Genomic DNA, 25,012 nt, shown 5'->3' on the forward strand with positions numbered 1-25,012 from the left:
ATATCTGCTATTTTAATATGAGAAAAAGAAGCCTCCCTCCAACAATATCGGGGTTGCCTTTGTTTTCCTGAAGATCGATGGTTTCAAGATATTAACGGAATTCAGGTATTAGTTTCAGCATTGGCTAACACGTAAGTATCTGCAAACGCTTCTCCGATTTCTTAATCTTGGCATGATCACGATGATTGAATCGTAGCACAAATGATAAGCAATGGGATCAAAGTCAGATTCATTTTTTACTTGGTTATTGACAATTACACCATTAATTGAGTTCTTATCAAAATTCAATCAGGTTAATTTGACCTACGCATAGACTTTTTTTAATTTAGTTTTTGTACAAATTTTGCCGTCAATTCGAATGAGAACAATGGAGCGGTCACCTAAGATACGTGATGCTCGACCATAGGAGAGGCATTCTATTTGGTCAACGGTGAAATTTATTTTAAAGTTTCAAACACGTTTTTTTCATGTATGTGCGTTTGCTAGCCATTTTGGTAGCAAAAAGGTATTGGGTATGGAAAGATAAAAACACCATTCGAGATGACCACTTGAAAAAACAAATGTTTCAAAACTTTTGAGCTCAAAATAACAGACACAACATCGAGAAGTCACTATAAAATCTCTGTTTGAAATCGAATAACAATCAATAATCGAAGAACATAAAAACATCCCGAAACTAAGCAAGTTCAAAATCACATCAAAATCTCTTTATAAAAGAAGCTACACGTCGAAACAAGTTAAAGCCCCTAATAAAAGAAGCCAAGAACCTTGCCACCAACATTTTTCCTCCTGGCCTCTTCATGGTCCATGATGCCTGCAGATGTGGTCAGCACGATGTAACCAAACTGCAAGGTACAATGAAAATCGGGGTAAGACACATTTTAAAGATGGAGCAGAAAATAAAGTACTCAATATATGTATTAAGTAGTGAGACAAAACAACTGCAACTGATACAGATATCAGGGCCAGCACCTTTGATCCGGGTTGTGAAGAAGGATCAGTATGAACACTAACTACAAAATCATTAGTCAAACGAGAAGCCTTTTAGCTAATGCACTATCAAATTTATTGTATAGTTGGTGTCAAGACATATTTTAGGGCCATAGAGCAAGTCAATCTACAATCTATGCATAGAATACAGTACTAATAAACTTTTATACACATCGTGGTTTTCCATCTTAACACTGTAAATGGACAAAATTAAACTTTCAGAGCAACACATCCTACTGTAATGAGAGAAAACCACATGCATCAACACAGACAAATCCAAAATTATAATTTTCATTGTTTAAAAATCATAGTTCCCAAAGAATGAATATAAATAAATAAATAAAAATTTATGGCTCACCTGTCTGGAAGGAAGCAACCTCGCAGTCCATCCCTCAATATCCTTGACACCAATATCAAACCGAGGGCTGATCACACCACATTTGTTCAACCTTCCATTAAGTTCGACAACAATTTTACCAGACCGGTGATCATCTACAAACTCAAACTCCCCAATATATCCTGCACGATGCAAAAAAAAATGATGAATGCATGAAATGTGTCTCATCAGGCAAACATACAAAAATAGATTAGTGAAATATTAGGATACCATGCTTCTGCATCACCAAGAGAAATTTGATAATGACTTTGGACGAAGGTCTTATCATTACTTGTCTCTTTCCCCGCTTCTCCGCATTGTACATGCTCTTGAGGGCATCATTAAGCACACTAACTCTCACCATCTTAACTTACAGAGAAGACTGTACGTAGGCCATACCACAGAAGTTAATATATAAATCATACCAAACAAGATCAACACGTAAATTAAAGAAAATACTAATTTCAGAGGTAATTTCTTTAAGAAAAAATTGAATTTCGCCCTCAAAATACAGTAAGCTTGATAAACAAAATCCATGTGCCTGCACTGCTTACAACAAACACAAAACGCAAATGCTGTAGCTTCAAGATTCAAAGGCTAATTTTCTCAAAAACAAAAAAATACTCAAAGGCTATAACGTCTCAGATTAAGACACACTTAAACATAAACGAAATTCAACAAAGTAAAGGAAATAAGGTCGATGATCTACCACTATACCGTTCAACATTTCATTGACGCTGTCTAATTCAAATCAATAGAAAAAAAAGCGCGCGCGCACACAAAAACAGAATCTAAAAGCTGCCCGGATTCTAAATCAATGAAATTTCAGCTTACCAGAGAATCAGCAGGAAGCGGGGCGCCGAGTTCTCTTTCAATCTCGAAACCCTAGCACCTATATTTAGTGGCGTTTGATGTGCCCATTGGGTATACAAAAATGGCCCATTAGTTTTTGAAAGAAGGAGAATCATAACGGGCCGTCCCAATGAAAATTAACATAAAAATCAAGAAATCTTATTATACACAAATTAATTAATAATATTACAAATTGGCATTATTTTACATAAAAACGGTTTTCCAATGAGAATATATTTTTCATCTTGACATTATTTTACATAAATTAATTAATAATATTACAAATTTATTTCATTAACCCAACAGAGGAAAATGTTTTTTCTTGTGCCTGTGCTCTTTTTTAATGGAATAAAATTAAATAAATATTAAATTAAATTATCCTTGACTCTACCACGCAGGAAATGTCGAAACTTAGGATGGTAGTATCAGCACATCATTCAGTGTTGCACTCCCACTTCAACTCTCCACTCTCTATTTCCCCCAAGAAAATCTCATTTTTTTCTTCACAGCCACTCTGTATCTCCTCCAGGTAAATGTAATCTCCAAATGGATATTTTTCTTTTATGGTTACTTGTACCGTGTTTACCGATGGTTTGCCAGTGATTTTGATTTGCTGACTTGTATCGTGTTTACCGATGGTTTGCCAGTGATTTTGATTTGCTGAATTAGTAGATTATGGCCAAGTTCTTGACTTGTATTTACGGGCTTCCTTTATTGTGCGGTGGACTATTGATTTGATTTTATCTGAAAATTTGTGACTTTTGGGTATATAAGCTAACGTCGCTCGAAGTAAGAAAGATTGAATTTTGAATTGATGAGGGCAGTGAATTGTTTCTCACTTTAACATTCACAATGTTTTGTTGGCCCTTGATATTGGCAAAATTATTAAGGCATGGATGAGCTTGATGTTTTGTGACGAAGTTTTGTTGTTTCGGATTTTTTTATCAATTGAACAAAACTCAAAGTAATAAAAGGTTTTCTGATGACTGCGTCTTTGCAAAATTTCTTCTGCATTTTATTGGTTTCTTTCTTTGTTTTTGGCTAATGTGGACGTGATTTGGATTTTTCAAAGGAGACATCAATCTGTACTAGGAAAATTGATATTGTGGCATAATATGATCCACAATTATAGTGTCAGAGAACGACACGAAGTGTACAAATGGAGACCTTATTTTCATAAAAGTTTATAAATTTAAGGATAATAGATGATGTATAAATTTAAGGATAATAGATGATGCTAAAAACTTTAAGGACAGTTATTCAGAATTTATATTTGTGTGGTTATGACGAATGAAGACTGCATGAAGAGTACACTAATCTTTTGTGTAGATGTACATTCTGAATTCTACGACAAGAAAAACTGGTGGATATATTTTAATTTAGAGAGAAATGAAATGGGGTAGTAGATGTTTAAGTCAAGTATAAGCAGATGTTAAATCAAACATAAACGTTTTACTGTATGACATAATTTTTACTTAGTTATTATCGCACATGCCGATACACTAGTCAAAAGTTTTAGACATGTGGCCGTTAACTTTGAAATCTGAGTAGTTTTTCAATATCCGAAATGCGGACACTGCTGAAAATTTTGAAAGCTTGGCACATTATAATTGAATATTTGATTCATAATGAGTAATTGTCTATGTTCTTACATTTGTTCAATTTGCTCCTTTTGATTGTCAACATGAAATTGATATACTTTTACTTTTTAGAAACATCCTGCTTCTTGATTTCTATCCAATTGCTGATTTTTATTTTTCTCACTTTTAAAGTCGAAGATCATCGGTTTTATCTGTCATGGACAATTCAAAATCCAACCCCACCAAAGAACTGCCAGTAGGTTTTGATGCAACTATGCTTAAAGAATATGCTTCTCTTTCAAAGTTACTCCAAGAATTCACAGATATCCCTACCATAGATAAAGCATGGACTTTTAAATCTGACAATGGTAATGCTGGTCAGTTTTATCAGAATTTACCCCTTTAAACATTTATTCTAACTATTTCCTGTTGTTTGAATCTGTGCAGCCAAGATGCCTGATTTGCTACTAATGCTTACATGATTTTGTGCAGAAGATGGTTCTCATGCTATGTTTTCCATTAGCCAACCAAATACTTTGGCCAACAAGAGGAGGAAATCCATATTATCCAGTCACATTTTAAAAAAAAATAGTGGTTCTGTAACTTTTCAGTGGGCCCCATTTCCTATCGAGGTTAACGGTGTCTCTGCTATGATACCCTCTCCATCAGGTACAAAGCTTCTAATTATTCGAAACCCTGAGGATGGCTCTCCAACACACTTTGAAATATGGGGCCCATCTGATGTGAAGGACTTTGTTGTTGCGCAGTCTATCCATGGATCGGTATATACTGATGGATGGTAAACATTCTCTATGTATTATAGATTATTACCTGCATGCTATTGCTACAAGCTGAGCATTTTGTGTAGAAAAGAAGCATTGCACAAAATGAGGGCAAAAAGTATATAAGGAAAAGAAATGTAGAGTGAGTTTATTTAGTTATTCAAATTTTCTTACATTAGCAATTAACACACACACACACACACACACAGAGAGAGTTAATACCGCCGAGTTATATATATATACACACACACATATAGTTAATACCGTCTAACTTGGCATATCGTCTTATTTTTGGATAACCATAAAATTATATTGAAATCAGAAGGATATCAATCAAGTTAGCAGCTTCTCAAATTCTCATTGATACTTTCTCAAGGAATTTACATCAAATTTCCGTGCATTTATTTTTGCAAGGCATGAGGTGATGCGCCATAAATTAGGATAGCATGAGAGGATATGATTCTTTCAAGTTTTGGAAATTGAAGCTGAATGAAAAATAATACAAGAAATCACCAGTTCCTTCACAACTACTAATCTTCTCCTTGAGATTTCTGATTATTTTTGTATGTGCAATTCATGCACATCTTAGTGCTAATGACATCATTGTGCATCATTTTTCCGTCTTTGAGATATTTTATGTTTTATGGTGACAGGTTTGAGGGAATCTCATGGAACTCAGATGAAACCACTGTGGCTTATGTTGCCGAGGAACCTAATCCCACAAAACCCACTTTTAATAACTTTGGCTTCAAAACCGAAGGTGCCACAGAGAAGGAATGCTGTAACTGGAAGGGTCAAGGTGATTGGGAAGAGGATTGGGGAGAAACTTATGTCGGCAAAAGGCGGCCAACACTTTTTGTCATTGATGTCAATAGGTACAAATAGTTGTATGGGGCAATCATACCCATTCCACAATTGGAAAAAACATTTTCAAAATTTATTTTTAGTTTTGTAAATATCTACGTTTTACCTCTCTTAAAGTAGTAGATTGCCCCCTCATATAAATTTATAAAATACTGGTTCTTTCCCTGGTTGTATATTACAATATAAAACCGGGATATGTTCACTATTCATGCATCATATCCTAAAACGAACTTTGAGCAGTGGAGAGGTACGTGCTGTTGAAGGAGTAGGAGACACATTGAGTGTTGGCCAAGTTGTATGGGCACCATCAACTGAAGGCGATCAATATTTGGTATTTGTTGGGTGGCTTTCAAGTGATAGGAAACTTGGTATGAAATATTGCTACAATAGGCCTTGTTTCTTGTATGCAGTTAAAGCACCATCTTTCAAATTGGAAGACAGCTTAACCAGGTATAACACCCTACTAGTATATCTTATTTTGTGTCACACGATTTACAATTTTGTTGACAATCGGAAATACGGCTCACTTACCTGGTTTGCTCTTTGTATGATTTATCTGTTCCCCTTGGTAGAAATTCCGCTGAAGATTTAGTCATTGTCAATTTGACCCTTGGCATCAGCAGTGCATTCTTTCCTCGGTTCAGGTATGCTTAAATAGAATGGTCACTTTAAATAATTATACCTGTTGATATTCCAATGGCTTATCTAGGATCAAGTATACAGCCATATTTTATTGTTTTGTAAGAATTTCGTGATCATTTTACTGAGAAACTCTCTTGTAACAAATTTCCTAAACCAGCCCAGGTGGGAAATACCTCATCTTTTTGTCTGCACGAAGTTCTGTGGACTCCGGGGCACATTCAGCTACAGATTCACTTCATAAGATTGATTGGCCGTCTGATGGAAAGCTTGGACCCCATCTGGAAATTGTAGATGTGGTATGCTATTTTTCTATTGACTTTGACCTGTCAAATAACTAAAGAGGAGTTTACCAGACGACTAAGAATCTTGGATATTTTTTTGTGATCTTGGTTATATTTCCATTATTTCTAGAAAATGCATTCTTGAAATAAATTATCAAAAGTTGAATCTGAGAATATGATGTAACTTCGGATTTATTTTCAGGAGGAGACAAATTTACCATAAATGCTATGTCATGTTTGTACATTTTGTAATGATAGGTTGGTAATTTATAATTTAATAATTATAATAATAATATATTTTGGATGTGAATACATAACATAAAAATAGTTTACTTTTCGAGTAATGAAAACTTGAATTAAAATGATGGTTTTGTGGGGAATTATAAAATTATTTGTTGGCATTTCCCGAAAATGAAAACATACCGTAAAACACTAAAAAACACATATATCCCCCCACTCTCCTTGATATGGTATTAGAAGATTTTATCTTGATGTGGAGTTTCTGGTGCTAATGCGTAGCCTGCAGTAAAACGACAGAGAACTATTACAGAAAAGGTTGTGTAGTATGTGTATTTTATCCTTTTTCACACGTGTCTTGGGTCACATCTTTTGTTGCTTCTTTAGGTTCCTGTTGTGATGTGTCCTGAAGATGGCTGCTTTCCTGGGCTTTATTGCTCTAAGTTTCTCAGTGAACCATGGCTTTCTGATGGACATACCATCATTTTATCTTCTGTTTGGGGCAGTGTTCAAGCAATACTTTCAGTGAATGTATTAAGGTAAGTTGGAACTACGCTAATGCATCTCATACTCTTTTGTTTATAACTAATGGTTCCTTATGATTTTCAGTGGAAGAGTGTCACTGATCAGTCCAAATAGCTCAAACTTTTCTTGGGATGTCCTTGCTCTAGATGCAGACAATATCATTGCCAGTACGCGTGAATGTGTTTTTATACGACATGAAGGGCTGTCTGCTTGATTTTGTACCACAAACTAAATGATTATTTTTGTTTTGTCTCGAAAAGTTTGCAGTAGCGTAATTGATGTTCCTCAAATCAAGTATGGCAGTCTCATTCACAAGACTTCTACAGATGCTAAATGGAATTGGCTTGACGTTTTTAGCCCCATAACCAAATGCTATGAAAATGTATGTTAAAGTTTTCTAAGCTCCAAGTTTTTCGAGTTTCTGCATACTTTCTATGTAAAGCTCTTCACCATTTTCTTATGATTTGGCGCAGGTTAAGTCTTTAATGTCTTCCCCTCAGGTTAGTATATTGAAGATTCCGGTCAGGAGCATGCCTGAGAACTTTACAGAAGGTGGTTTAAGCAATGATCTCATATTAAACGCTATTAGTTTCGCTTTTTGTTTTAAAAAATATTACACCTTATCTCCGTGGACAATACCTGGACTAATTGTCATTTGGGTATATAAATCACTGAGCCCTTTAACTTGTGATATGCACTAGGTGCAAGCAAACCATTTGAAGCTATCTTTGTATCTTCCAAATCCAAGATGCCTAATGGGCAAGAACCAACGATAGTAATCCTTCATGGTGGTCCTCACTCTGTTTCATTGTCCAGTTTCTCGAAGTCCTTGGCTTTCCTCAGTTCACTGGGTTACAGTTTGTTGATTGTGAATTATAGGTAATCTCAGCATTTCTTTCTTTCTTTCCATTTCCTTTTTTTAAATGTACTTTTTGATGTCCAACCATTATTTTAGTATGCTGGTGAGATAATGAATGTACAGCCTACATAGTTTCCTTTTCTTATCTTTTGAGGTGTACTACTCAAAGTTCAATGTGTTGCAACTTTAACCTTTTGATTTGTTGTATACATGATGTGAACGATTTATTAAAAATTTAGGAGCAAAAACATCACTTGTGAATCTGTAGTCAGAGCAAGTTGTTTTGCTAGACTCTCAGGATCCTCTTATTCATGCTCTATCACTTTCTTTCAATTTGGTTGTGAAACGAATGATCAGCACATACGTGCTCTTACTCATCCTCTTGATTTGCATATCTTTTGAAGTTTTCTACTCAAAGGTCACTGTGTTGTAACTCTAACCTCTTGATTAGTTGTATACATAATGTGAACGATTTATTAACAATTTAGGAGCAAAAACACCACTTGTGAATCTGTAGTCAGAGCAAGTTGTTTTGCTAGACTCTTAGAATCCTCTTACTCATGCTCTCTCACTTTCTTTCAATTTGGTTGTGAAATGAGTGATCATAGCATACCATGAATTGTGTACGATTGAAGCGTGAATTTATGCCAGGCAAGTTTTTATTTTACATTTGTTGAGCTAGTGGTTGCCTATAAAAAATTATTTTCTACTGACGAAAGCACATTTCGATTGGACCATGTTAATTCCAGAGGTTCATTGGGATTTGGTGAAGAAGCATTGCAGTCTCTTCCAGGGAATGTGGGGTCTCAGGTGATTGTTAATTAGGCCAATTGTTTCATTTTTTTTGTGCAATTAACGAAATTAGAGGTGTGTATGAATCTAATTTGTCTTCTTGATACATGTGCAGGATGTCAGTGATGTTCTCACTTCTATAGACTATGTTATCGATAAGGGACTCGCGGACCCATCTAAAATAGCCGTTCTTGGTGGTTCACATGGTGGATTTTTGACAACGCACTTGATTGGTCAGGTCGAAATGTGGAAATTTTTACACTTCTATCTTCAGACTTAATGGTTTTTGTGAGTTATATAAATACTTGAAGTGAAACTGTTGAGGGTACTTTTGAAAGAAAGTATCTTAGGAAATGAAGCATAGTTTGAGGATGTCTCAAAAACGAACAGGGAACGTTTGAATCACTAAGTCATCTTGTGGTGTAGCTTTTGCTCAAATTCTGTCATATTTCTTTCAGGCACCGGACAGATTTGTTGCAGCAGCTGCCAGAAACCCTGTATGCAACCTTGCCTTGATGGTTGGCACATCTGATATTCCCGATTGGTGTTTCTTCGAGGCATATGGAAGTGAGGGAAAAGCTCTCTTTACCGAATCCCCTTCACCAGAACAACTTGCTTTGTTTCACAGCAAGTCTCCAATTTCTCACATATCTAAGGTCCAATATTTTTAGCTATTGTAGATGTACTATTGCAAAGAAGTCGACTAGATACCAACTATTTCTTTTTTGTACTTCTTTACAGGTCAAAACTCCCACACTGTTCCTTCTTGGAGCTAAGGACCTTCGTGTGCCGATTTCTAACGGATTACAAGTAAGATTTGATAGTATCATTAGACCTTGAATTCACTGGTTATGACTGTAATTTTAGACCAGGGTACAAGGAAGGCAACAGTTTATGGGTAGCTCATGAGCAATTCAGCTAAAACTCGACTTGGCTCAAGCTACTTTGATACCCCGACTTCTGGAATACCTAACATAATAGATGATTTGCTTTAGGAACCCCGAATTCAGGAGCTACTTTTGGCCTAGAATGCAGAACACTTTGAGCTGTCTGACCTCGAGCTTTAATAACACGAGACAGGTGCTTGTTGAGTTCGAACATATCAAGTCAATATACGAAGAAGAGCTTGTTCGAGTAGCGAGATTTTATTTGAGTCTAGCTGTAGTATAGCACGAGCTCGACTCAACTCTCATATTTGATGCACCCCTAGTCGATGCCATGTATAACGAAGCAGAAAAGGCTGGAATTCATTATTAGAATTTTCCCTGACTAACACAGGCGATTTATATAGATGGAGAGGCAATATACGGATGGGTGGTATCTAATTTCAGTTTTCTTTTTCTTTTTTTCCCACTTACGCAGTATGCACGAGCATTGAAGAAAAAAGGAGTGGAAACTAAAGTGATTGTGTTTCCTGAAGATGTGCATGGCATTGAACGGTAACTCACCATCATTGTATCTATCACACGGCTTTGTTGCCGGTTCTGACAAACCACAAATTTTGTTGAGTCGGCCTGTTTTGGTGTCTGACTGTCTGATACGTGTTTTCTTGCAGACCACAGTCCGATTTTGAGAGCTTCCTCAATATTGGAGTCTGGTTCAAGAAGTACTGCAGATAGCATCTGGAAGCAATTATATTCTTGATGATTTTCATTTTATACATAAACAATTAAAGATAAGAGGCTAATATCGCCGAACCCTTTAAATTCCTACTAGTAAATTATAAATCAAAAGCATCCTAACTTCGTGGGAACTGGGAAGTGGAAGGAAGTTAGGTTTCATGATTCGACCGTGTGAAAGAAAAGTCCGAGTTATTTTGTGTACTAATGAATTAAAAATTATAGCACTTTCAAGACGTTCAAGTCCACTGTCATTACTAGGAAAAAAATGTCTCTGTTTATTGTTGGAACAGTTAGTAATATTAATGATATCTCACGCAGGAAATAAAAGATGGATATAAGAACTTTGTAAGAGAATGTGTGCCAAAATAATTAAATTTGGTTGTTGGAAGAGATGTAGGGAAATTCTTATATTTCGATAGCTTGATATTTAATTATCAAAAGATATGCATTTGGTCCACCGGGGCACTAAATTAGAATTGATTAACATCTATTCTGAATTTTTGCCTTAAATGTTTTAAATTGAATAAGTGTATTTTCCATTTTTTTCAGAAACCGTGTCTGTAATTCGTATTGTTTCAAGAATTATTTAAATGCAACCTTACAGAAACGAAATTAATTCATTCTTTCTTCCAAATTACTGAATCAATTCTCTGACTTGTTATTTGGGAAAGTTTATAGGTATTTAATGTGTGTAAATTTTGTTTTTATTTTGAATATCGTGGAGGGAATTGCCATAAACTCATTCTTTAAGGACTATAAAACCACATTCAAAACAAAATCGCAATTATTTTCTTACATTTACACAAACAACAATATAAATAAATGATTGTGGATAACACTCTTTTATGATGAATTTACTCATGCATGCTAACAAGCCAAAATATTATAATATGTGAACAGTCTGAAATCATATCCTGACAAATTCAAGATTGAAAAATGTGGGTGACACTACTTGATATGGGGTGACTCTAATCGATGTCATTTATTTTCATAACCAAAACTTCAAAGTACGAACATTCAACATTTAAAAGCATAAACTATTCATTTCTAAACTTTATTTAAAGCAGTGGTCATTTTGCACTGATTTTAACTGAATTATTCATGTTTATACTCCATCTTTTGACAGCTTTGAAGCCGCATAAGTTATCCTGGTACGGTTGCTTTAGCCACTATTCTTGAGTAATTTTTATGAAATTATTTGTGTGTACTTTTTTAGTTTCTTGGTAGATTCGATGCGCCAAGAATAATCATGCATTGAATTAGATGAATAGAGTGTCTTTTCATTGTCTTGACTTTGCTCTTGGGCAAGAACTCGGATAAAAGTTGGCAGTGGAAATAATTTTACATCGTTTAAACTACGCTCACTTGATCTCAAGTTCGTACAGAATTTGCACGCAGGACTCTAATGGAAGTTCTTATTTCTTGGTTTTTTTTTCTTTTGGTAATTTTTGAAGCTCGAAATTCCCCCATAATGGTTCGGCTCTTGGTTTATATCACTTAAGTTTTGTTTGGTGACTTTTGTGGGACTGTATATTTTTACTTCATGTTGGTCTATTCGATACATTTTTTACATGCTATTTCCATTAGATTTGAGGTGAAAGAACCTAATTTAAGCCATCTTTGATGCCTCTAGCCTTGTGAAATCAATGTAAGTCAACATTCTTCACAAGTAGGAAGTATATTTCAAAGACAATTGTATTATTTCATAAATGACAGCACATCCCGTCTGTTGTATTGGAAAAAGCTGTAGTATGATCCTATGTGTTGAACAGAATAAGTACAACAGTGATTTCGGTCTTGATGGCGGAGCTAGTACCAATTGGAACAATTATAGCAGTTGTTTCCAACCAGATCATTAAAACAGCTCAGGCTGCCAAGGATGTCGTTTTCGAAAAGGAAAGTTTTAAGGTTATAGCGAAACAACTTTTTGACATCGATCCCGACCCCGTATTAAAGGAACTTCAGTTGAAGCAGCTTAGTGACTCAACTGCCACGAGGCAAGCTTTGGTTTGCCTCGAAACAGATGTCAAGAAAGCGAATAACTTGGTAGAAAAGTACAAGAACCGGGTCCGCTTCTACGTGCTAGTGAAGTGTAGGCACATTGTAAAGGAAGTACAGGAAAGTCTTTGACTGCTGTCTCTCTCGCAAATATTGATGTATTATCAGGAATCTCAGACCAGGTGAAAAGGTTACAGAACGAGATGCAACGAGCAGAATTTGAGGCGTCTAAATCCCAGCTTCAAATAAAGGATAAGCTAAACCAAGGTCTTTCAGATCATGTACTTGATAAAGAATTTGCAAATGATATGTTGACGCAAATTTCTCTCGCTGTTGGTGTGCCAGTCGAACCCACTAAATTTAGCAGAGCATTAGCTAGCTTCAAAAGGGAAAAAGAGGAAGCCGAAAATGGGAAAGAAACGGCTGAAGTTTTGTTCTTAAAGCAGGTAATTGAATTGCTATCGAGGGCAGATGCTGCCAAAGATTATCAACAAGCGAGGTAGCAATATTTCCGAAGAGTTAAAAGTTACTGACCGGTACGATTCTCGAGAAGAATATATTATATTCTTTTGTTGCATAACCGGAGATTTGATGGTTGATCCCGTTAGCCTCTGCATGGATACCATCTGTGAAAGAGCAGCCCTTGAATCTTGGTTTGAATGTGGGGAAAAAACAGATCCAGAAACAAGCGAAATTCTTCAAGATTTTTCAGACAGAGCCAACATCCAACTGAGGCAGTCGATCCAAGTGTGAGGGAACTGAACTATTGTGTCAAGATTAGGCGTTGCAAGGAAAATTTGATATTGGAGCTCAATTCATCTGTTGAAGAAACTATAGAGCAAATAAAAGAGCTCATTAGAGAGAATCATATCAATAAAGATTGGATTTCTATTTCACTCTTGTTATGCTTGGTAGCACGGTTGATGGAGAGGTAAAGAAGGAATTATTAGCAACCTTGAAGGACATTGTCGAAGGTCATGCTATAAACAAGGTTTGTATTTTACACATTGGACAAAACCCTTCAAAACTATTCATTTTCTTGATAGCATTTCTGCCTTTTATCTTATAGGTTATCTTCATTGAGAATCAGGGGATTGAGAAACTAATTCTATGCTTAAGCATGGACTCAAGAATATCAAAGGCTGCAGTTGAGTTGCTATACGAGGTTTTGCTTCATAGGTCAGGCTGGAATATGTCATACTGCATGACGCTTTCTAAGAACTGCGATGTGATCCATCTTTTTATTCCCCTTCTTAAAATTCCAATCGATGAAATAACTAAAACAGTTGAAGAAATTTTGGCTAAGCTTTGTGATGCAGATGAGAATGTTATTCAAGCTGCTAAAGTGAATTGGTTTAGACCTCTGGTTGATAAAATTGTCAAAGGTCTGTCCTCAAAATTATTCCTTTCACTAATATATTATGCAAGGGTCTTTAGAATTTAGAATCTCATATATCATTGTTTAAACTCCTAGGATCAGCTTCTGTAAGGACATCAATGTTGAAAGAGCTAGTCAGCCTGGAATTTGATGAAGAGAAAATAAGGCTACTTGGTGAGGAGGAGATTATTCCACCTCTGCTCGAAATGGCTGCAGCTGGTTTACTAACCAACCTTCCGAAATCAGAAATTTCACTTACAGAAAAGTTGATTGAACTAGGCGGGCTTAATGCGATTATCAACATTTTGAACTCGGGGACGATTCAAGCGAAGGAGAATACTTTGAGTGCTCTTTTTAGATTCACAGATCCAACAAACCTCAAGTCTCAACGTATAGTAATCGAACTAAGTGCATATCCTCTGGTCACTGGCCTTCTTAAGGCTGATTCATTGACAGCCAGAGCGGCAGCTTCATTAGGTGATCTTTCTGTGAGAAGTCCAGAACTAACAGATAAATCCAAGAAACACATATTTTGGTGCATTCCTAGAACTGGTTTTTCAATTTGTCCTGCACATGGAGGCATTTGCAGTGTGGAAACTATGTTTTGTCTGTTAAAAACCGATGCTTTGTCTGATCTTGTTAGATTGGTGCAAGATAAAGTTAATGCTACAGCTTGTGAAGCGATTCAGACACTCTCAACTTTAGTTCAAGAAGAGTCTCCACAGAGAGGGGCGAAAGTTCTTCACGAAAACGGCACGATTGGACCAGTAATAGAAGTTTTGAGCTGGGGATCAGAGTCAATAAAAGGAGAGGCTTTGGCCCTTTTGGAGAAAATTTGTGTGTCAAGGGAGATGGCGGACTTTTATGGATCGATAGTTAAATCACATCTTCTGTGCCTTACCGGCCGGAGGATTTATGAGGATGGTCATCTTCAAAAGAAAGCTGCTAGAATCATACTTCTTATTGAACGGTATTCTGAAGCATTAGCAGCTCTTGTTGTTGGTTTAAATGATTGATCATGGTTGTGACTTCATGGCATCAAGGATATATAAAGCTAGCTATAATATTTTATAAGAGGAAGTTTACCGATCTGTCTTCTGTATTCATGAAATGGGGTAATTTGATATATACGTACAAAGAAAAATAAACTTTAACACAAAAATAATACATTTTATGAACCGGGTCGGATTAATGATTTGTCTCACAAAATTGACTTATGTTTTTTTTATTTTTAAAATATATTATTAATACATCGATTTCATTGTATCAAAATATAAGAATTGAATTTGAAAGTATGAGCATACCGATTATTTCTTTTAGAAAAAATCTATAAATAAATAAAATATATGTGATATTATTTTCTGTATAAAAATTCTTTTACACAACGCATTTCTATTTTTTAAAAATTTATGTTCCCTCAAAGAAATAATTGTGATTCCTTGAAATAAATTTTGGAAACAATTTTCCCCCAAAACTGAAGCCTGATATATTATCAGCAATTATTATATATGAAGTCCAACCAATATCTAAATTCTTTCTTTCTTTCTTTCTTTCCACCCCATATTTTTCAAAGGCAAATTCCAAAATGCCAATCATTTTGGGGTTAAATTTAAAAGCTCCATCATTTTAAACACTGTTGTTGCATTACAAAACAACTAATTTCTTTAATTTTAAAATATGTCAATAAAATCAAGAGTTTTTCAATAAATAAACAACTACATTTATTGAAATCTAATTACTAAGTATGTTATTTCGTATTCTCCTGTTTAGCCTTGTACAATATACACAACTTTATTTATTTATTTATTTATTATTATTATTATATAATATAATAAAGCAAATGGAATGAAAGAAAGAGAAAATCCAAATGAAGCGTGCACAGGGAAGTATCAGCTGCAGCTTCTTCCTTCTCATAAACCATTCGTCAAATCAAAATCTTGATCGTTTCTTTAAAAAGGTCCAATTTTTCTGTCTTTCCACGATCTATTTTAACATCCCATTTCAAGAATTTGTTCTTGAGTTACGTGATCTTTGAGATCTTAACACTGTTAAATTTGGTACATACAGGGGATCTATGGGTGCACTCATGTCCAAATTCTGGTTCATGCTGTTTCCGGCGAAGGAGTATAAGATCGTCGTGGTGGGTCTGGACAACGCCGGAAAAACGACGACGCTCTACAAGCTTCATTTAGGGGAGGTGGTCACCACCCACCCTACTGTTGGAAGCAATGTCGAGGAGGTTGTTTACAAGAATATTCGTTTCGAGGTATCTCACTTTTATTTCATTTATATTTTGGGAAAAGAAAAGAAAAACTTATTTCTACACTATAAATTTGAGATAATTATCACTTTTATCAATACGAAATTTTGTGATATTGTCGATATGTTGAAAATCTTAAGTGCTTCCTGAGATGAATATGATGGAAATGGAAAGCCAGCTGGGGAATCAGTACTATTTTTGCATTTCTTGATCTTGAAATCGTTGATGATTCGTGTGCACAGCGATATCAAGGAGTTAGCTGCGGCGGTTGTATTTTGGGATGAAAATTTTTATTTTTGGAAAATTAAACATAAAATCTGAATTTTTTTAATGGGAGTTCCGTGTTTGGAAGTTGAGTCCACCTCTCGTTCATGTTGGATCTGTTAAGTTCTTGAAGGGCGAGAATCACAATACAGGAGTAATAGAAGGAATTGGTAATAGAATAGTAGATGTCTTCATTCTTTTCTAGAAACTTGTATTTACAAGTTCTGTGGAAGTTTGTTTAAATTGGAGGTTTTGGCCTTCAAGATTGATTATGTTTGTCCCAGACATAAATATAGATTCTGAGGAACTGCTTAAAGAAGAACGGGAATCTTGCTTCAAAAAATAAGAAAAGGAGGGAAGTATGTTAAGTTTATCATCCAGGTAAAATCCTAGAGACATGATTTTGCTTCGTTAAGTTCACAAAAGCTAACATTGTGTTTAAGTTATAATGATAGCTTGGAAAGGATTATGAATTGCTTTTACCTGGTCTTTCTGTTTGTTTTTACTCTGCACATCTTGAATACTATATTTTGAGATTGATCATAGTTTTGAAAATGGATCAGTATGTGGTGAACATGTATTAACTGACGTGAGTCCAGTTTTGTCTGGTTTAATTTAATGAACGCGTGATTGTGTGTTATCGGACTTTTGCTTCTTATATGAGGAATGGCAGAAGAGATCGCGTAGTTAGCTTATGGAGCATGGTACAATTTTGTCTAAATGCTTTGAGTAACGTGTTTTGCTTCTTTGGCACTTAGCGTGTTGATATATAGACGAGTTTATAGGAACAGTTTATCTTAAAAAACAATTCAGGTTAAATAGATATTGGAGATCCTTATGATGGACTTGAAGTTGGCTCCAATTACCAGTTGGTTTCAGCACCAGGTCATCAGAGCTAGAGTCGTTTGACTGCATAGTTTATTTAAAAATTCTTCTCAACAGTTTGGTTTCAACACATACCTCACTGCCGCTAAACTGTTCCCAAAATAGCAGATACGAACCACGTGGATTCTTCAAACTATTCATTCAGACTATTCATAGAACTTTGAGTAATACATACTATCGTGGGATTGGACTCATACTTTTCTGTAACCAGGTATGGGATCTTGGTGGGCAAGAACGACTCAGGACGTCGTGGGCAACATACTATCGTGGGACTCATGCTGTTATCGTGGTAATTGACAGCACAGACAGAGCTAGGATTTCCATCGTGAAGGACGAATTATTTGGACTCCTTCCAAACGAAGATCTACAAAATGCTGTTGTTCTCATATTTGCAAACAAGCAGGATATTAAAGATTGCATGACACCTGCTGAAATTACCGATGCTCTCTCACTTCACAGTATCAAGAACCATGATTGGCATATTCAAGCTAGTTGCGCTCTTACTGGTGAAGGTTTATACGATGGCATGGGATGGATAGCGCAGAAAGTAACTGGGAAAGCAACTATTTGAAAATCTGAAATCATGTCGACAATATTGGGAACATTTGTAATTTGATGGAATTGGATTCTTAGAGTTGTTTACTTATACAGTATATTCGTGTTTTCAATGAAAGCATTTCGTTAGTGGCATTGTTCACCTTTGTTTGCTGGTAATATGATTTGGTTCCACGAGCATAATTTATTTTTCCGAACAGCCATGTGCGGTTTTCTGAGTAATTTGAAGATGGGCTTTTTCAGAAGAAAAGCTTAGTTTGAAGGTTAAATTATGGTGGGTGATTCTAAGCTTACTTTTTCTGAAAATATAAATTTGTGATATGAAATATATAAGTTCATCCCATCGTAAAAAATTTTAGCATTCATTCACAGATATGTTTAAATAGAATGAATAGTCGTATCCAACACCGCACCATTCATCGTCTGATGTACATGTAACATCGTTAATCCAAATCTGCTGGCATGGGGTGACGGGGTGACAAAGAATTTTAATTTTCTGACAACGCAAACATAAACTAGTTAAACACGAAACACAGTTGTGTCCAACTATCCTCGATGCCTGCTGTAAGAGAGGCTTTAACGTAAACACCTTTTGAAGAATAATAATCCCAGAAATCAGCCGCAAGCATCATAGTATCCGGCACCTACATCCAGAAGAATCTTGAAGCCCTTCAAACCATCGATCCCAGATTGGATTTATCGGACCATTCGATCTGAAAAGGACACGGAAAATATCATACGACCGACTAAATGGTCGAATAGTACAGCTATTAGTTTTGCATGACACAGGTCATGGGCTTGAGTTAGATTGGATAAAAAATTTATCGACAGGACCATGACTAGACGTGGAGAAAGAGGGAGGCCAGCAAGACCGTTGCCCTCCCTTTTAATTTTTCCTATATATTTGTACATTTTCCCATACAAAAAGGAGAAAAACATGATCCATTTTTTTAACAAAAAATTAAACTCTTAATTTCACCCCATTAAGTTCCTGGCTTCGCTAGACTGGCCATACTGATGGCACTCGTGAATAAAGACACAGTCACACAAGTTAGAGTTCTTACACAGGAAGAAGAGGATCTGGTCTTGTCTCAATAATACTCAGCATCCTGTTAATAATAAAAGTACTGTCAGGCATTTATATCATGCTAAAGCAGAAAAGTGGTAAGTCATTTAAAGATCTTCTCACTTACTCCTTACAAGCAGCTGATGCTTTCTCCATTTTCTCGAGCTGTTCCAATTCTTCCTGTGCACGTTGTCTCGCATAAGAAATTACTTATAGTAGAAAAAATCCATTTGGTATTTAGTAATGTGATAATCACACTGAAAAAAATCTTTTTGCCGCCGGTTAGACTGTCACGAGGCATATTTTGTAACTGAGTTAGTCTTTCTTATGTGGAATTATAACTAACACAGATACTACAGGCAGAAAGATTTGGTGATCCAGTTTCTCAACATAGTAGATAGGTGGAGATAGATCACCATTACATATTCTCTCACATACACTTTAAAGAGTTGAGAAAGGTAAATGACTATCATGAGTAGGATTCCGAACAGTCGTGAAAGTGAAGCACAAAAGCTGTCGGGAAAAAAGAATCACACGTACTAGTTCTTTGCAATATAACACTTCGAATTTTGCAAGTACTTGCAGTTTTCAATAAAACATTTCGACTTTAGCTATGTCGTGACAAATAAAATGATAGAAGTTCATCCTTAATGGGCTGTTTTGAAAGGACAGATTCACCAAAATAACTGATTACAGCAATCTGGTTTGAGTTTTACAATTTAAAACCAACAAAATTAATAGTATACAAATCAAAGCACTATAATTGCATTCTAAATGTTAATTATTCTACAGCATGGACGTACAAGTAAATACAGTCACAAGTGAAAATCAAATTACCATTAAGAAATCTATATGAGAAGACTGGTATCTGTATAAAAGTGAATAAATCAAAGTCCATTTGCCAAAAAAGAGTACTCGTATCTGACAGCTATAAGTATACTTTCACCAATTATTCTTTAACATGTATATGGCGATAACAAAGAATCCTTAGTTAGATACCTTTTTAAAGCTAAAAAAACTAGATATTTTTGTATTTTCTTGTCAAGCATCATAAAAGATAATCCAAGTATCCCATACACTTGCTTAAGCTAATCTTTTGTTGGGTCCTAGGTCCTATAGGTGAGGATATGTACAAGCAAGATTGTGCATAATGAGTTCCATAAGCAATTATTTTGCATGCATTCCCACTTTGTGAAAATAACTAATTAAGTTGTCGGAATGATACATTATACATCATTATAGGGTATTACAATTTTCACCCATTGGACATGGATGTACTCATCGTGCTCTTTCACATTCTAGAATTTTCACGAGTATATAGCCAGATTTTCCAGTCTAAAAGTCTCCTCGGGATTGTCTTTAATACCATTCTATCACTCTCCGAACCCACGAGATAGGTGCCAATGCAAGCGACAATGTACTTGAAGGGCTCCACTAACAACTACTAAACATTTGTCATCGCTCAACAAAATGTAAAAGTGTTTGTCGTTGATCCTTTTAAGTCCAATCACATTCCTTCAACATTTCTATGTGGAACAAGATATTATATTGTGACTGCGGATCATTATGTATTTGGCAAAAATATCAAAGGTCAATTCTTAACTGATTGATAACAAAAAATTCCCCAACTTCTCTTTCTCGACAGATTTATAATGTGGACTAGTTGGTCAAGATAATTCACACACATTGGATCAAGCTACGGGCTTGTCAAACCAAGCATTAAATTTTTAACATTTTTATGGTATTTCTAGTGCCATGTTTGACTGTTTGAGGCTGGATAATACATAAATGTCAAGTTTCTTCGGGTTTAGCTTCATCAATCACACTAGTGAACCAAGATGTTCATTAATGTCCAACAATGTAACATAACTCAATCTAACTGCAGATTCATTTATTAGACAGTGTGCGCTTTTGGCTGAAGAATTGTCCTCGACTTACTAAATCTAGATAAAATTAAATGCTCATAAGATGCATAAAGCAATATTTTGCACTGATCACATTCATCACATCAGTGGGCATGTTTTTTTCCAAAAATAGTTTCTCCAACATTTCCAAGAAGCATGCTAGTAAACACCACATGTATCCAACAAATGAAAAAAATTAAAAACCCTAAAACTCAATCAAAGAGGTGATCCCAACAACAGTCAAGTGAAAAAGTGGAGTGATCAACGTCAGCATCTGCCCCTTGCTTGTAAATTTATAAGGAGGGTTTGAATGCTTGAAGCTGAGTAATGGTAAATTATACTAAATAACACAATTATGAACTGACTGAGTCGAATTCCATTTTCTCACTTCTTAAAAGAAAGTTTTTACTTCACCCTATTACGTGAAGTCTACACACTTCATAAGGTCGACTTATTATCCCGTACTGGGCTCCAAAAAAACTCATTTTTTCCAGTATTAATTGTGAGAAATGAAAATAAATTTGGTTCAACAGGAATCTACCATCTCTTTTGGCAAAAAGAGGGATTCCAGAATCCACTGCAACTCCTATCGTGGATCATTCAACAATATTAAAAAAGCTCTAGGTAAAAATCTTAATCCTCTAAAACTTCATTTTCTTTTGTCATTGAATGAAACATAATTTTTTTTTGGAAAAAAGGATGAAAGAGAGAAAAATGACCAGAAGATATACCTCAAGATTTCATCTTTCACCACTCAAAATAATATGTGCAGCACTGCAATGAAATTACAGCACCCCAGACACAAGACAAATGAAAAAATTTATGATAACAAAAACAAATAAAGGACCTAAGTCAAGAAAACAATAGAAGAAAAAACAACCTCCAAGAATCGAGTTTCTTGCTCAAGTCTCTTCAATTCAGCAGAAACCCTGTGTTTCCCTCTTGTATCCGCTGCTCCCGTCGGCGATCGAAGCTCGCCTGAACTCCCAGTTTGCATTTTTTATATACTTCTGACGTATAAGTAAAAACTAAACGCACAATCAGAAAACAAAGGAGACCCACGATTTTTTTTTTAATTGAACAAGAAACATAGGAAGAATGAAGCTTTTTCGGTTTGGTCTATTAAGTTCGATTTCGTCCAGGATCAACTGATGTAACGAAAGTTGTCGGCCTTTTTTTGTGTGGCTTTTTCACAAAGAATCGCATTGTTTGTATGGCTGGATTATATGATATATGTTTCATATCTACGATCAAAATTAATAATTTTAATATAAAAAAACATTTTTTTTTATTAATTGACCGTTTCACAAAATCACTTCAATTCTTGTTGAAATATTTTAATAATTAGTGTTTTTTTTTAGAGCTAGTGTTTCTTCATATTTTGAATATATAATTTAAAAGGGCCAGAAGATGGAGCTAGAAAGAAAAAGAAATCTAATAGATAAATTGCATTGCTTGATTGATTCTCAGTTTCATGTATACATTTATCCTAGATCCAACATCAGCGCAATTGTGCTGATGTTGTCACACCACACGACTGGTGTGCGCTTTAAAGGTATATGTAGTTCAGATAAGAGAGATTTAATCCAAAGTAACTCGGTTGTTGCATTAGCAAGACTACGATATTCAGCTTCTGTGCTGGAACGGGAAACAACGGATTGCTTTTTAGAACTCCATGAGATCGGGGCTTTGCCAAGGAACCAACAAAATCCAGACATGGAACGGCGATCATCAGGATCACTGCCCCAATCAGCATCACAATAGCCTTGCAGAGAAAGATCAGAGGAGGCTGTGAGAGAAATGCCAAACTGAAGTGTGCCATTCAAATATCGAAGAATGCGTTTTACGGCCTTCCAATGAGAAATAGATGGAGATTGCATGAACTGACAAACTTTGTTGACACTGTAGGCTATGTCAGGACGAGTAATCGTCAAATATTGAAGCGCCCCAACCGTACTCCGGTAAAGAGTAGCATCAGAGAAATGCTCATCATCAGCTGAAGATAATTTAACACCAGTAGCCATTGGGGTAGGAAAAGGCTTTGCATCATTCATCTTTGTACGAAGTAGCAAGTCTCGGGTATATTTAGATTGTGTTAGAAAAAGCGAACCGGAGGAGGACTTGACCACTTCAATTCCCAAAAAATAAGATAATTCACCAAGATCTTTGAGAGAAAATTGACCGTTCAATTGTTGGATGATGGCATCAAGTTGAGTCTTGTTATTACCTGTGATTAAGATATCATCGACATAGACAAGAACATAGAGAACTGAATTAGCAGTGAGTTTAATGAACAAGGATGCATCAGCTTTGGACTCAACAAATCCCATGGATAGAAGAGAGTGACGAAGTCTATCAAACCAAGCTCGCGGAGCTTGTTTGAGACCATAAAGAGCCCTGTGCAGTTTACACACTAGATGCTTGTTTGGATGAACGATCTCGAACCCTGGAGGTTGTGTCATGAACACTGTTTCAGATAACGTACCATTTAGAAATGCGTTATTGACATCAACTTGCTTCACATTCCATCCTTGGGAGATGGCAATAGTTAACACAATTCTGATGGTGGTCGGCTTAACCACTGGACTAAATGTTTCAAAAAAGTCTAGCCCCGGAGTTTGAGAGTAACCCTTAGCAACTAGTCGAGCCTTATGCCGTGCAACTGAGCCATCGGGATTGGTTTTAGTCTTGAACACCCATTTACAGCCGATGAGAGGTGTACTCAAGGGAACCTCGACTAAAGACCATGTATGGTTTTGCATCAAGGCAGCATATTCAGATTGCATAGCAGCGCACCATTCAGGACGTGATTGAGCATCTTTGAAGTTTAAGGGTTCAGAATCTGCTGAGGTGGTAGTTACCAGGACCTTGGGTTTGTAGATACCATCTTTAGCACGAGTGATCATGGGATGGTGATTCACATGGGAAGGAGAAGCAGTTGCCACTGGAGAAGGGGGAGCAAAGGAAGTATCAGGGGGCAGTGTATGTGTTTGAGAGTTTGTGGTAGAAGGTGATGAGACAGTAGGCTCAGGAGAGATGGGAAGAGATGGGGGTGATTGAATATGCGGTAGGTATAAACAAGAAGAATCTGAAGTGATGTTAGTAGAGATGGAGCTGTTAGAGTTTGAAGAAGCAAAGGGAAATGTGAGTTCATCAAACTTTACATGTCTTGAAATATAAACTCTTCCTGAGCTGTTAATGCATTTATAGCCTTTATGAAGATCACTATACCCAAGGAAAGTGCATGGAGATGATCTAAACTCAAGTTTGTGAGCATTATATGGACGAAGGCAGGGAAAACAAAGGCAACCAAAAGTACGAAGAAGAGAATAATTCGGAGCTTTGTTGTAAAGTTTCTGGAGTGGAATTACTCCATGGAGGCCTGAAGTGGGAAGCCTGTTGATAAGGTAAACAGCAGTGGAGAATGCATCTTCCCAGTAAGAAAGCGGTATTGATGCATGAGCAAGAAGTGAAAGTCCAGTTTCGACAATATGGCGATGTTTGCGTTCAACAAGCCCGTTTTGTTTAGATGTGTAAGGGCAAGAAAATCGGTGAATGATACCACAATTTTGAAGAAAAGGGGTCAAACATTTAAACTCCCCACCTGAGTCAGATTGAATGCACTTGATTTTCTTATCAAACTGAAGTTCAACATGTTTCTTGAAACGCATGAATATTTGTGCAACTTCAGATTTAAGTTTAAGAAAGTATATCCAAGTGTAACGGCTATGAGCATCAACAAAACTTAGGTAATACCGAGAACCATTTCTGGAAGTGGTATGAGCAGGTCCCCATACGTCACAACAGATTAATTCAAGGGGCATAGAGACAGTAGTGTTTGAAGAGGAAAAGGGTAATTGATGACTTTTTCCAAGTTCACAAGCATTGCAAAAATCAACAATCTCATTTCTGGAAAAAGGAACATTACAAGTACGTAAAATTTTCTTGACTACAGCGAAAGTGGGATGTCCTAGCCTAAGATGCCATTGTGCTAATACTGAAGAGGGACGACGATCAGTGAGTAACTCTTGATCTGAACTATTGGCTGGAGGAAGGGCAGAGTTGAAACAGAGTGCTTGTGAGGAAGAATTTGAGACTGGCTTCCCAAGGTCAAACTTATAGAGACCTTCATGCAAAGTTCCATGGAGGATGATTGCTTGTGTCGCTAGATCCTTCACAAGACAGAAATGAGGATGAAACTCAAAGAAAACATGATTATCTTGAGCAAATTTGCTCACACTAATAAGATTTTTTGTTATCATAGGAACTCTAAGAAGATTAGTTAAAATGAAATCTCGAG

At 36.1% G+C, this 25,012-nt stretch overlaps 4 protein-coding genes and 1 pseudogene across 6 annotated transcripts; 3 read left to right on the top strand and 2 right to left on the bottom strand.

The window, feature by feature from the left end:
* Nucleotides 1-548: 548 nt before the first annotated feature.
* LOC140978713 (small ribosomal subunit protein uS8z/uS8w) lies at nt 549-1,761 on the bottom strand. Its single transcript, XM_073443921.1, has 3 exons — nt 1,598-1,761; nt 1,349-1,509; nt 549-845 (listed from the first exon to the last, which is right to left on the bottom strand). Exons 1-3 carry the CDS (start codon nt 1,728-1,730, stop codon nt 747-749), a joined length of 393 nt encoding a protein of 130 aa, XP_073300022.1. The 5' UTR covers nt 1,731-1,761; the 3' UTR covers nt 549-746.
* Nucleotides 1,762-2,588: 827 nt separating this feature from the next.
* LOC140978553 (acylamino-acid-releasing enzyme 1) lies at nt 2,589-10,402 on the top strand. Of its 2 annotated transcripts, none has more exons than XM_073443702.1 (18): nt 2,589-2,747; nt 3,991-4,175; nt 4,291-4,597; nt 5,234-5,455; nt 5,685-5,894; nt 6,017-6,088; nt 6,244-6,382; nt 6,992-7,143; nt 7,214-7,296; nt 7,390-7,511; nt 7,603-7,681; nt 7,831-8,008; nt 8,738-8,798; nt 8,896-9,018; nt 9,239-9,436; nt 9,522-9,590; nt 10,143-10,219; nt 10,336-10,402. In XM_073443702.1, exons 1-18 carry the CDS (start codon nt 2,620-2,622, stop codon nt 10,397-10,399), a joined length of 2,469 nt encoding a protein of 822 aa, XP_073299803.1. In that variant the 5' UTR covers nt 2,589-2,619; the 3' UTR covers nt 10,400-10,402. The 2 variants fall into 2 exon arrangements, with proteins under 2 accessions (XP_073299803.1, XP_073299804.1); XM_073443703.1 differs by having other exon boundaries at nt 3,991-4,166.
* An 862-nt stretch (nt 10,403-11,264) lies between these two features.
* LOC140978889 (U-box domain-containing protein 43-like) lies at nt 11,265-14,813 on the top strand (annotated as a pseudogene).
* A 768-nt stretch (nt 14,814-15,581) lies between these two features.
* LOC140978554 (uncharacterized) lies at nt 15,582-17,939 on the top strand. Of its 2 annotated transcripts, XM_073443704.1 has the most exons (3): nt 15,582-15,735; nt 15,846-16,044; nt 17,399-17,939. In XM_073443704.1, exons 2-3 carry the CDS (start codon nt 15,853-15,855, stop codon nt 17,756-17,758), a joined length of 552 nt encoding a protein of 183 aa, XP_073299805.1. In that variant the 5' UTR covers nt 15,582-15,735; nt 15,846-15,852; the 3' UTR covers nt 17,759-17,939. The 2 variants fall into 2 exon arrangements, with proteins under 2 accessions (XP_073299805.1, XP_073299806.1); XM_073443705.1 differs by lacking the exon at nt 15,582-15,735 and having other exon boundaries at nt 15,743-16,044.
* A 149-nt stretch (nt 17,940-18,088) lies between these two features.
* LOC140978555 (guanine nucleotide-binding protein subunit gamma 2-like) lies at nt 18,089-21,923 on the bottom strand. The gene is made up of 4 exons (XM_073443706.1): nt 21,593-21,923; nt 18,936-18,988; nt 18,807-18,851; nt 18,089-18,455 (listed from the first exon to the last, which is right to left on the bottom strand). Exons 1-4 carry the CDS (start codon nt 21,707-21,709, stop codon nt 18,371-18,373), a joined length of 300 nt encoding a protein of 99 aa, XP_073299807.1. The 5' UTR covers nt 21,710-21,923; the 3' UTR covers nt 18,089-18,370.
* Between the last annotated feature and the right edge of the window lie 3,089 nt (nt 21,924-25,012).

This window comes from Primulina huaijiensis, chromosome 6, assembly GCF_012295235.1.
Source record: "Primulina huaijiensis isolate GDHJ02 chromosome 6, ASM1229523v2, whole genome shotgun sequence".
In the NCBI taxonomy this organism is placed as follows: domain Eukaryota; kingdom Viridiplantae; phylum Streptophyta; class Magnoliopsida; order Lamiales; family Gesneriaceae; genus Primulina; species Primulina huaijiensis.